Below are 13,476 nucleotides of genomic sequence, written 5' to 3' on the forward strand. Positions count from 1 at the left end.
GGATTTTGGTTTATTACTATACTTCGTTGCAGTCATTCAGTATTCGTAAGCTTTTACTTTCACAAAGCTAAGTGCCCAATTCCGTTCTTATATTCAATTTAACGTTTCTTTGTATAGTCCACAGATACTATTATCGGTTATTCGGCATATAATAGAGTTGAATACTGAGCGCTACTTTTTCTCGCGCACGCAACTCCTCAGTTATACTTAGTCGGTGACCTTACGGCAAAGATCTAGCTAGACCTCAATGTAAGTTTCAACGTAAATCTGTCCCGTGTAAATTAAATATAGTCACTTTTCTTGCACTTTAACCGAAATGCTCTGGTCCATTCCGTAGCATACCTCACGCCGTAGCTACATGGACTTATTAAAATCACAGGAAACAAGTGAAGAGAGCTAACAATAACTGCGCACGGTTTATATAGTAGAATTTAGAAACGATAGTACCTCTGCTAAACACTCTTTCATTCCCCTGAGGATCTACTTCGCTGCGGGGGTTATTCTGATGAGAGGTTACATATCGATAATATCAATTAAAAATTTTTCAATGCTATTAATTATTTCTATATTGTCGATCGTCTCTCCCCTATTTGAGAATAAGCCTGATAATATTGTTCTCAATTAAAAGAGCGCTTGCAGTCATCATCGCAACAACGTCCGCAAACCTGTCCGATCTCCTGCCTGTCAATCGGCTGCACATAACTGTAGCTTCTGTAATGTCGGCCAGTGTGGACACTCTTATTCGACGTGATCGACGGATCACAAACGCCTCACTGCATAACAGGACGTCTCTGTCGTCGGAGCTGACACATTCGTCTCTGGATGGGGTACTCAAAGGTGTGCGCCAGCTGGGTTCCTCGCCGCCTAACAGAAGACCATAAAGAGCAACGAATTTACCACCTGTGGGGATTTAACTGCGCTTTATGACGCTGTTCGTGACTTTTTTGTCGGTCATCACCACAAGTGATGAAACATGGGTTCTTAACTTCGAACCAGAAATAAAACGGCACTCCATGGGGTGGCGCCACACCACCTCTTCTCTGAAGAAAAAGTTCAACTCCGCACCCTCAACCGGTAAAGCCATGGCAACGATCTTCTGGGACTCTGAAGGGGCTCTTCTGTTTGATTTCCTCCCTCATTCTGCGACGATCAACTCATTATCATACTACCCACATGAAACTGAGGAAAAAACTTCAGCGTGTTAGTCGCCACGGAAGTACAACGAGCTTCTAATCTCTATTACAAAGCAAGCCCTCACACAAATCTGTGCATCCGAGAGGAATTCACAAAACTTCATTGGACTCTTCTTCCTCATCCACCCTACAACCCTTCTCGCATCTTCTGACTTCCGTGTGTTTGGCCCAATGAAGGGTGCATTCCGCAGGAAGGAGTGCGTGATGATGGAGAGATTATTGATGCAGCGAGAAGCTGATACCGACGTCGACCAGTAGAGTGGTACCATGTGAGCATACAGGCCCTCGCAGTAAGGTGTCGCAAGACCGTCGCATTGAACGGAGATTAGTGGAAAAAAGGCCAAAATAGTCGAAAGAGTGGGGAATAACATGATGCATTGGAATCCTGAATATAAACAACCTGTTTCAGGACACAAATGTACAGCATTACTTATTGGAAGCCTCTCGTAAAAAGCCTATTCAATAAATAACTGGAAAGAGTTGTTAAACAATACAGAACTTCGACCACGTTTGAGCTTCTTTCTTATTCTGTTGGATTCCTAGAACTATTATCAGATGTGTCTGGTAAGCACGCCCCGCGAACAGTATGCTGGGAATCAATGAAACAAAATGACGGCACCCTTTCAGGTTTGCATGAAAGTACAGCAGCAGAGTGACATTAGATCGGTCCACGATATTGTTCGTGAAGTACTGAGGCTGAAGAAAGAGTGTGCAAGGCCGGTTCCAAGACATTTCACACCCGAAACGAAGCAAAGGCGCATGGTTGCTTGGAAGGACACCTGAAGTACGTCTGCTTGTCCCTCAATTTATTCCCACAGTGTAGCACCTTGAGATTATCATATTTTTAACCCGCTGAAAGAAGTTCTTGATGGCTGAAGGTTCACCGCTGATGAGTCCAGGCAGCACAGTGCAACCGTTTCATCATTAGGAAAAGGGAGTGACGGGCAGACGTGCAAAAACAGTCAATCAGGACGGAAATCGGTTTCGGATTTAAGGCTTTCGGGTTGCCTAGGTTGTTTGCTCGGAGTCCTAAGGACATATATACCGTGGGTGACGGTAGATAATGCTAACATGCGAAACACAACTTTCATAACCTTGGTGCAGTCTCAGCTAAACTTGATAAGCATACGAATTACAATCTGTAATGGAAATACTAAGGACGAGGACGCCACTACGATTGCTACTGACTAGCCGGGGGTGCAGGAGCAAAGAGGGTAACATGCAAGTATAACTACGGAGCGCCTGGAGAAATTTTCAAACTTAGTACACTTATCTTGGAGTTTAGGAGAGAGAGGTGTGGTACTGACACACACCTAGCACGGAGAACTGGAAAGTAAAAATGAGTGGCAGAAATAACATAAGGGATAAACTGAGCTTCGGAATTGGTGACCACGAAGTAGATAATGTTATGGAACTACCATGCAAGATAAGTGACACGTGATGGACGAAGCAAGAGGGGCATAAAAAGCAGACTAGCACCCGCAAAGGAGTCATCCTGGCAACTATATCAAACATCGGCCTTAACTGGAGGAGAAATGTCTGAGAATGTGGGTTTGGAACACAGCATTGTATGGTACCGAACCATGACCAGTGAGAAAACTGGAAATGAAGAGAATGAAAGCTTTTAAGATGTGGTGCTATGAAAGGATGTTGAAAATTAGGTGTACTGTTAATAACTGACGAGGCTTTTGGTAGTACCGGCGAAGGAAGGAACATGTGGAAAGCACTAATAAGAAGAAAGGACAGGATGATAGACTAAACGTTCAAGGATCAGGGAATAACTTCCATAATATCATAAGAAGTCGTGTTGTTGTTGTTGTCTTCAGTCCTGAGACTGGTTTGATGCAGCTCTCCATGCTACTCTATCCTGTGTAATCTTCTTCATCTCCCAGTACTTACTGCAACCTACATCCTTTTGAATCTGCTTACTGTATTCATCTCTTGGTCTCCGTCTACGATTTTTACCCACCACGCTGCCCTCCAATGCTAAATTTGTGATCTCTTGATGCCTCAGAACATGTCCTACCAATCGGTCCCTTCTTCTAGTCAAGTTGTGCCACAAACTTCTCTTCTCCCCAAGTCTATTCAATACCTCCTCATTAGTTACGTAACCTACCCATCTAATCTTCAGCATTCTTCTGTAGCAGCACATTTCAAAAGAGGAAGCCGTAGAAGGTAAAAACTATAGAAGAAGACGGAGACTGAAATACGTTTACATCCAACGAATGAGGACGTAGTGTGCATGCGACACCCTATGAAGGCGTTGGTGCAAGAGGGAAATTCGTGACGGACCGCACAATATCAGTCATAAGAGTGATGACACCATAATAATAATAATTATAATAATAATAACACTTCGCAGTCCTTAAATATTGCCGTAGTTAGTATCGTTTCAGGCGTTGCTTTGTACGATCCTTGCATAAGTGTGCACGACGTAGTTAGCTGTCTGTACCAATACTTGCCTCCCTTTCGGTCGGTTTGATAGTTTTCGCTACAAAAAACTCTTATTTAAAGCGAGTATTGCATGTAATAACACAACGCAAGCATTCATTGAACACATGCATATACTATGTTGCAACGGAATTAAGGCCCATGTTCGCTTTCTTACAACATGTACAATTGGACTTAGTAGGAAGTCCTCGCGGTAGAATATAACAAAATACAATATTTATTCACCATTGAACATGTTTCCATGTAGTCGTCATATAAAACGATCGACGAACGAAATAAAATGATGCAGGACGGACAGGAAGGATGATTCCTTGAAAGATTTACGGAGAAGGAGAACATATCGCTAACCTTAGGAGACTGTTGCTAACGATTGTAAGACAGTTATGCACGTTGTTTTACAACAGGGCGTGGGCAGGAGGTGACTACCTAAGTGAGTGGTAAGAAGGATCGGGATACGTGAGAGAGAGTTGGATGAGTGGGTGGAAGTGGTGTAATGTGTACGGAGGTTCAGAGAGAAAGTGGCCGGTAATGGAAAAGTGATAAACAAGAGTAGCTTCAGCTTCGAATATGCTTCCTACCAACACTAAGGTAATGCATCAAGAGGGGTTAGGTGAGGAATAATGATTCATTCTACTGTAGGACGGTTGTAATAGTAAATATTTGACTGAAATTGTTTTCGATATAGTTGGGTGAACTACACTGATGAGCTAAAACATCCATTGTCAGCATAAGAACCATCAGTCTCCTTACTGATTTGATGCGGCCCGCCGCGGCTCCCTGTCCCGCCCCAAACTCGTCGTCTCAGAAGAGCACTTGCATCCTATGTCCTCAATTATTTGTTCGATATATTCTACTCTCTGCCTTCCCCTATATTTTTATTACGTTGGAATACTACGAGACCGTTAGACAAATCATCCTGAAGAAACACATAGCAAACTCATAATCATTGATGAATTCGACCCACCCCTCCCTAATCCATTAACTGAGTTAACATGAATAGGCGAATGCTCGTTGAGTTCGATCTATATACTCAATTATAACACCGTCACATGATAACAACAAGCTTAGGCCTGCCGCAGGTTATATTTGTGAGAAGTCGGTCGCCTAATCATGCAAACGTTACAGGAAAATTTGAAGGGTCTTGTAATTTAAATGAGGTCTGAGTATAGCTGATTTTTATTGGCACAGTGCTTACGTAGTTAACAGAAGGAGAAGCTTTCTAAAATTCTGTACTGAATTCACACAAAACTGACCAGAACACAGTGGCTGGGTACTAAATTACATGGACGACTACAAGGATAAAACGCAGCAAGTGATCCCTACATGGGCGGCTCACTAATCCGACACTAATGACACAAAATCACATATTATGATCATATTGGCAACTGACGTTACGCGTCAGAACAAGTAAGTATTGAGATATTGAGAGTACGGATAACGCCATTGCAGACAGGGAAACTGACATTTCTCCAAAATCAACAGAGCGTACACCCAAGGAGGGTAGGGGACCAAACGCATGACAGCTGTCCCTAGTTCACTAATTTCTAGAAATTGGCCATGGAGAGGATGACTCAACGCTGTTTCAGTGTGATGGATGAGAATGTCACTGATTTGATGAAGAAACAGGCAAAATCATTTGAAGCTTCTCACTTTTGGCGTGTAAAATGCACATTGACACATTGACACACCCTAGATTGGTATTTTAGGCTATTGGTGGTTGCGTGTTTGTTTTTCTTACCATGACGTTGACCCACTCATTTGGTTTATCGTTAATGAGAACTAGGATCTTTAATTCCATATTTTCGGTAACAAAGTGTTGCCCTATCTTCTACGTCTTTATGGTGAGTCTTCTAAGAATAGCCGTGTAAAACTCACATTGTTTAACAAGCAATTAGGCGTCTTATGGCCTAATTAAGCGAAATTATTACCATAAAATAAATCAGGGACTATTTGGAAGAACGACTGAAGCGTAACAACCAAAATCCCAGCAGTCTGGTAGCTCCATGGTAAAAAATCATCATCAGAATTTCTTCAGCTAGATATGGCATACCTGAAGAAATTGTGGGCCTTCTCATTTGCCGAATCGGTGGCGTTATCAAGCTTATAGGGGATATTGGCCGCAGGTAGTGTGTTATCTTCTGCAGGTGACATACGTTTTGCCAGGGACTTTTATTTTCGAGGTAGTAAGTCACATATCTACCAATTGTGGCTGATATTCTTCCAGAGTATCTAGGATAATGTTCACATGGCCTCCCTTTCCTATCCACATACTACCATTTGGCATACATATCTGCTAGAAACTGTCAATTATAGCACCGAGAACAGTAATAATTTATAGTACAGGATTTGGAACGATTTCCGCTCCGATAACGTATGGAATAGTAGTTATTAAAAGAATAGCTGTAGTAGTGTAAAAGGCCGTCAGTGTTCACTTGAATCGACTAATAAAGCATTAATGAATGGAATAAGCGTTTTCAATAATTCGGTTGTATTTGTGTACCTAACAGCTGCTTGTTTTCATCTGCATCGCACATCTCCTGTATGGCACGATTGCTTAGCAGAATGACGAGTACAAATTCTAAGCACAACTGAACCACTTTCATTTGTAGTCTGTTCTGATGTAACTGTATAGAACTTCGGCTTGTTGATTAATGCTTATTGTAGACGGAATCAACACAACGTATTCAGTAGCCTTTGAGATGCTCATGAGTTTCAATTAATGGAAACCAACTGAAATGCGACAGTGTTTTTTTTACTACTTATATATTGTAATTATTTAGTTATTATTGCTAACGTTGCTTCACCGAATGAAGGTCTCCTACATGGACATCTGTGCACCACAAGCCATCTTAGGTTGTGTGCGGAGAGTATTAAGTGCACCACTCTCATTTCACCGCTTATGGTTCATAGGAAGAATGGCTGTTAGTAAACTTGCGTGTGAGCTCGAATCTCTTTAAATGTACGTTCATGGTCTTTCTGTGACGTATACGCAAGAGTAAGCTGTATCTTGGTTGACTTATCCAAGAACATATTCACTTCGAATTTTAACAGTAAATTACGCTGTGATGCAGAACGCCTCTCTTGCAACGTCAGCCAATGGAACTGACTGAGCACCTCCTTGATTTTTTCGCCCTTGTCAAATGAACCCGAAACGAAACTCACTGTTCTTTTTGGACTTTCTCTATTTCTGACGTCAATCCTGTGTGATACGCATCCAAGGTTAGCGAGTAATATTAAAGTATTGGACTGTGTATTATTAATTTTACATTAATTTTACGTATGTCTACAGATCGTTTGCTTACGCTTTTTCTCAGTTTATTCGAGGTATCATTTAGTAAACTTCCACCCGATAATTCTCACAACATTTTAAAGCTGTGTTTCTTAGGCACCGGCATTCCTCTTCTATGGATGTAACTGATAAGCTGAATGAGCAAACGTGTTTATCGTGATAAAAATTTATGGGTTTACTGAACCAGACTCCGAAACTAGAGGCGACTCTAATGTTTAACAGTTAGTCGATTGTTAATGGTTCAGGCTCATTTTATGATTGATCTGATGCTTACTCTAGAAACACATCCTTCCCTTGGGGTTCTGTATTAAATATGTGTATGTTTTTCAACCTTCATTATGGTTCGTGTATACACTCTAGTCTCATGTCTTATTGGATTTTCTTGCTCCTTTCGTTCTTTACAGTGAGTTTTGACTAGCTGCTAAACTTTGATTTCATTTCTTCTCGATTTTCTTTCAGCTGCAGTATACTGCTCCTGAGCAAAAGATTACGTTTTCTGTATTTAATTCCCGTTGCAGTAGATATGACGATACATTTGCCATCCTGTGTAACTCTTTTGAACTATTTTCCGTAACAGATCAGCTTAGTTATAGACCTGGCTGTGGCATATTCTTTGTTACTTTTTCATTTGCAACTTCTATAACTAAATTTTCAATTTGTTCAAGTTTTCATCATATGAGAGAGACACCCGTTGATTCAGTTTTAGGTGAACATAATTTAGGAATGATATGACTCTGTCGGTGTTCATTCAGTTCGTATTATACCGTGGTCTTGGTACTTTAGTTGTATTCATGGTGTCTTCATGTCTTCATATCAGACTGTTGCCATTCCAAATACCAGCTAATCTATCTTTTACAGAGATACGGCATTGTACATTATAGTAATATAATATAATCAACTTGTCATCTTTCTTTATAGTCAATTCAACCTACAGGTATCTATTCTCTTCCACCAGAACATTTATTCATGATTCTCTACTTACTAGACACTGTCCATTCCGTTCCACTGCTATTCCAAGTCCTCTGCTGTCATCAGTGAACCTCAAAGATTTTATTTCTTCTCTATGGATTTTAATACCTACTCCGAATTTTTCTTTTGTTTCTTTTACTGCTTGCTCAATATACAGATTGAATAACATCGAGGAGAGGCTACAACCCTGTCTTACTCCCTTCCCAACGACTGCTTCCCTTTCGTGCCCCTCGACTCTTATAACTGCCATCTGGTAAATAGCCATTCGCTCCCAGTATTCTACCCCTGACATCTTTAGATTTGAAAGAAAGTATTCCAGTCAACATTGTCAAAAACTTTCTCTAAGTCTACAAATGCTAGAAACGTAGGTTTGCCTTTTCTTAATCTTACTTCTAAGATGCATCGTAAAGTCAGTATTGCCTCACGTGTTCCCATATTTCTACGGAATCCAAACTGATCTTCCCCGAGGTCGGCTTCTACCAGTTTTTTCATTCGTCTCTAAAGAATTCGTGTTAGTATTTTGCAGCTGTGACTTATTAAACTGATAGTTCGGTAATTTACACATCTGTCAACACCAGCTTTCTTTTGGATTGGAATTATTATATTCTTCTTGAAGTCTGAGGGTATTTTGACTGTGTCATACATCTTGCTCACCAGATGGTAGAGTTTTGTCACGACTGACTCTCCCAAGGCCATCAGTAGTTCTAATGGAATGTTGTCTACTCCCAGGGCCTTGTTTCGACCCAGGTCTTTCAGTGCTCTGTCAAACTCTTCACGCAGTATCGTATCTCCCATTTCATCTTCATCTACATCCTCTTCCATTTCCATAACATTGTCCTCAAGTACATCGCCCTTGTATAGACCCTCTACATACTCCTTCCACCTTTCTGCTTTCCCTTCTTTCCATCTGAGCTCTTGATATTCATACAAGTTGTTCTCTTTTCTCCAAAGGTGTCTTTAATTTTCCTGTAGGCAGTATCTATCTTACCCCTAGTGAGATAAGCCTCTACATCCTTACATTTGTCCTCTAGCCATCCCTGCTTAGCCATTTTGCACTTCCTGTCGATCTCATTTTTGAGACGTTTGTATTCCTTTTTGCCTGCTTCATTTACTACATTTTTATATTTTCTCCTTTCATCAATTAAGTAAAATTATTTTTCTGTTACCCAAGGAGTTCTACTAGCCCTCGTCTTTTTATCTACTTGATCCTCTGCTGCCTTTACTACTTCATCCCTCAGAGCTACCCATTCTTCTTCTACTGTACTTCTTTCCCCCATTCCTGTCAATTGTTCCCTTATGCTCTCCCTGAAACTCTGTACAACCTCTGGTTCTTTCAGTTTATCCAGGTTCCATCTCCTTAAATTCCCGCCTATTTGCAGTTTCTTCAGTTTTAATCTACAGTTCATAACCAGTAGATTGTGGTCAGAGTCTACATCTGCCCCTGGAAATGTCTTACAATTTAATACCTGGTTCCTAAATCTCGGTCTTACCATTATATAATCTATCTGATACCTTCTAGTATCTCCAGGATTCTTCCATGTATACAACTTTCTTTCATGATTCCTGAACCAAGTGTTAACTATGTTTAAGTTGTGCTCTGTGCAAAACTCTACCAGGCGACTTCCTCTTTCATTTCATAGCCGCAATCGGTATTCACCTACTATGTTTCCTTCTCTCCCTTTTCCTACTCTCGAATCTTCACAATAATTCTCTATTATTCCAGTATCGTACAACTGGCGAAAAAAAGAAACACCTATATCATTCTTCTCGAGCCCTGATTTCCTTATTTTATTATAATGGTCGTTTTTCCCTATGTAGGTCGGCGTAAGTAAAATTTTTTCGCATTCGGAAGAGAAAGTTGTTGATTGAAATTTCGTGAGAAGATTCCGCCGCAACGAAAAACGCCTTTGTTTTAATGATGTCCACCCCGAATCCTGTATCATTTCAGTGATACTCTCTCCCCTCTTTCGCGATAATAGAAAACGTGCTACCCTCCCATTAACTTCCTCGATGTACTCCGTCAGTCCTATCTGGTAAGGATCCCACGCCACACAGCGATATTCTAAAAGAGGACGGACAAGCGTAGTGTAGTCTCTCTAGAAGATCTGTTACATTTTATAAGCGTCCTGCCAATAAAATGCAGTTGTAGGTTAGTCTTCCATACAACATTTTCTATGTGTTCCTTCCTATTTAAGTTGCTCGTAACTGTAATTCCTAAGTTTATAGTTGAATTTGCGGACTTTAGGTTTGACTGATTTATCGTGCAACCGAGGTTTAACGGATTTCTTTTAGCACTCATGTGGAAGACCTCACAATTGGCAATTTTTGCACCATACAGATATCTTTTCTAAAGATTTTTGCGCTTTCTTTTGATGTTCTAGTGACTTCACTAATCAATAAACGACAGCGTCGTCTGCAAACAAACTAAGACGGCTGATTAAATTGTCTACCAAATCGTGTACGAAAATAAGGAACGGCAAAGACCTGTAACACAACCTTGGAGAACGTTAGAAATCACGCCCGCCTTACTCGATGACTTTCTGTCAGTTACTACTACATGTGACCTCTCTGACAGGAAATCACTACATTACTGAGACGATCTTCCATTAGCACGCAATTTCACAAGCCGCTTGTGCGGTACAGTGTCAAAAGTCTTCTGGAGATCTAGAAATACGGAGCCAATTTGAAATCCCTTTTCAATAGCACTCAACACTTCATGTGAGTAAAGAGCTAGTTGTGTTTTACAAGAATGATGTTTTCTAAATCCTTTTTAACTATGTGTGAATGGACCGTTCCCTTCGAGGTAATCTTCGAACACAGTATATGTTCCAAAATGCTGCTCCATGTCGACGTTAATGAAACGGGCTTGTAGTTCAATGGATTACTCACACTATCTTTCTTGACTGTTTGTTTGACATGTGCAAGTTTTCAGTCTTCGGATACGGATATTTCGTCGAGCGAATGCTTTTATATGATTATTAAGTATTGAGGTATTGTATCAGTATACTTTTGAAGGAACCTAATTGGTATACAGTCTCCTATTGCTGTAAAGAAACAAAAAAGTGTAAGAAATTCAACCGATCATCTTTGCAGCCGCAGCCTAACTGACGTAACAGGTGTATTTCAAACAGTTGAAGCAAACCTTGGACTTGCCCCAGTCTTTCGGCAAGAGGACCGATTTACAACGTTCTTTCAGTTACCACTAAGAGTAAAAGCCTTTGTATTTCGGTACATTGCCACATTATTTGAAGGACATTTCAACTGACTTGTAGTACAGACGGCTGGACAACTGAATTTGCCATGAACTTATTTTCTAACTAAATGGACCTAACCCGTTTTTTCTGTGAGGTCTTCATATGGCGACGTGAGTAACGGGCTCGCCTCCAACTCGTCTAGATTCCTTTTCTGCTACTAGTAAGTAGCTCTAACAAAGAGTTTTAAGGTAGAGTGTTAATGTGATACTTACCACGTTTAATAATCGCACGAAAGCTGTGGACCCATTCCAAACCAAACTAACAGTCCCAGTACGTTTCTGACTTAAAACTAATTAAAATAAATTCATATATCTGTTGTTGCCCATAAAAGCCTAACATTTATTCCACATCAGTATGCATTCAATTTTAACAGAAGTTTCGTTCACTGGAAGAGAAATATGTGATCTCTAGTCAATTCACACCAAATTTGGACCATAAATGTTTGGAAGGTAGGACACGAGATACTGTTGCTTGTTCAAACTTTACAGAAGCTTCTGTAAGGGTTGGAAGGTAGGAGACGAAATACTGGCACAAGTTAAGTTGTGAGTACCGGGCGTGAGTCGTGGTTCGGTAGCTCAGATGGTAGAGCACTTGCCCGCGAAAGGCATAGGTCCCGAGTTCGAGTCTCGGTCGGGCACACAGTTTTAATCTGCCAGGAAGTTTCATATCAGTGCACAATGCGCCGCAGAGTGAAAATCTCGTTCTGGCATTGTACATTGACGTTCATTAGAGACTCTCCAACTTTCTTGAATGAGCTTTGGTTTGAGACAATGAGAGCTGACAGGCTGGGATACACTCTGTGCAGGTCAGTTGATGCTGCGGCAGGCGCTGCTGCCATTCCTGTTGGGACTGAAGGTGCCGGTGGCGGCGCTGATACCGGTGATGTTGGCAGGCCTCGCTCTACTGGCCAAGAAGGCGCTCCTACTGGCCAAGGTGGCCCTGCTGGTGGCTGGTCTGGCCGCCGCCGGCTCCCTTCTGCGGCCGCAGCAGCAGCAGTACCAACAGCAACAGGTGCTCCACGACTCGCCGCATTCGCTGTACCCCAGTTTCTTCCGAGGTGTCAACTACGGTGTCGCCAACGGCGAACGCGCAGAGGATGTCGACAGCGTGCGCGACGGACGCAGTGTCTCTGGAGGCGCCAGGAATTTTGCCTGGGAGTGATTGGTAGTTTCCCGTCGCCAAAACGGATTCCACTAAAAAATTATAGGAAAATTTAATCGTTCTTATTCCCACATCAGTATTCAGTTATGTTCACTTTTATAAGCCTGATGCATCACCATGGCTCTTCATGTCCTGTTACAGAAGACCATACTCCCTTTATGTGCAACAAACATACTCTTGAAGAGTAGCGCAAATGGAGTGTGGCAGCTGTGGTTCTTGCCCTGGACGGCGTTTAAGTAGAGGAGGCAGTTTTGTGACAGAAAAATATGAGGACGGACGAAACAGAAGTGGAAAAGGGGGACAAAATACGAGGGGACGATGTAGGTGAAGATTAAAGTAAGAACTGGATAGTAAAACTGAAAAGGAAGCGGATATGTGTGAAAATAAATCACGAGATTCGTACTGAACTGTGCTAAGCAACAATTCCGTAAGATATCTTCTGACTTTTTTTGTTCAGAGAGGCTTGTTTTCAGCTGGAAAGAGGCTAGTAGATGGAGCTACCCTCGTTATGGGCAGAGAGAAAAACCAACGATGATGTAAAGAATATATTTTGCCTTTATTGTTTCGTCTGTTATGGTTTTGCATACATCACCAGTGAAACAATAAAAACGAGATCGCTTTGTTATTGCAGACACTACGACCTAGGACTTTGTGAGCTACACGTTTTGAATTGTATCATACCGCAAAAAATTATTCAGCTGCATGGCTTATAATTCATTCGAAAGTCCTGCTGATGTGAACACAAACATAAATAGCCTAAAAGAAGACCTCTGAAGGATAGAGTGGCCGTGTGGGAAAGGGTGAACAATGAGTATAGAGTCGATGATTGCTCTTAAAGGCACAGTCAGTCACCTATTCACCCACTCACAACACTGCAATTTCCTGTTGTTTCCACCGACGAGAAGTTTAATCATCTTTTTTCTTTTGTTTATCTTCTTCCTTTTATTAAGCAATTTTAGATTAGGAAATTTATATGTGCCCAATTGTGTTATGCATTTTCAAAGGCTGCAACTTTAACTGCAGATGGGTCACCTCCTTATAAAGTCATTCGCAGCAATAGTAACTTCATTTTGAGAAATAAGAGCTAATGAAATAAAAGTAGAGAGTTAAATCTTGAAGCTATAAAGTAGCTTTTGTTTTAAGTATTTTGTGACGCTTA

General features: G+C 41.2%; 1 protein-coding gene across 1 annotated transcript in view; it reads left to right on the top strand.

Annotated features, from left to right (window-relative positions):
• LOC126354598 (uncharacterized) overlaps positions 1–13,080 on the top strand; it is a 50,581-nt gene extending 37,501 nt beyond the window's left edge. The window contains exon 3 of the mRNA XM_050004350.1: positions 11,962–13,080. Within this exon, the coding sequence (XP_049860307.1) occupies positions 11,962–12,317 (356 nt within the window). The 3' untranslated portion in view covers positions 12,318–13,080. The remainder of the gene's footprint in view (positions 1–11,961) is intronic.
• The last annotated feature ends 396 nt before the right edge of the window (positions 13,081–13,476 follow it).

Source organism: Schistocerca gregaria, chromosome 3 (assembly GCF_023897955.1).
Source record: "Schistocerca gregaria isolate iqSchGreg1 chromosome 3, iqSchGreg1.2, whole genome shotgun sequence".
Classification (NCBI taxonomy): domain Eukaryota; kingdom Metazoa; phylum Arthropoda; class Insecta; order Orthoptera; family Acrididae; genus Schistocerca; species Schistocerca gregaria.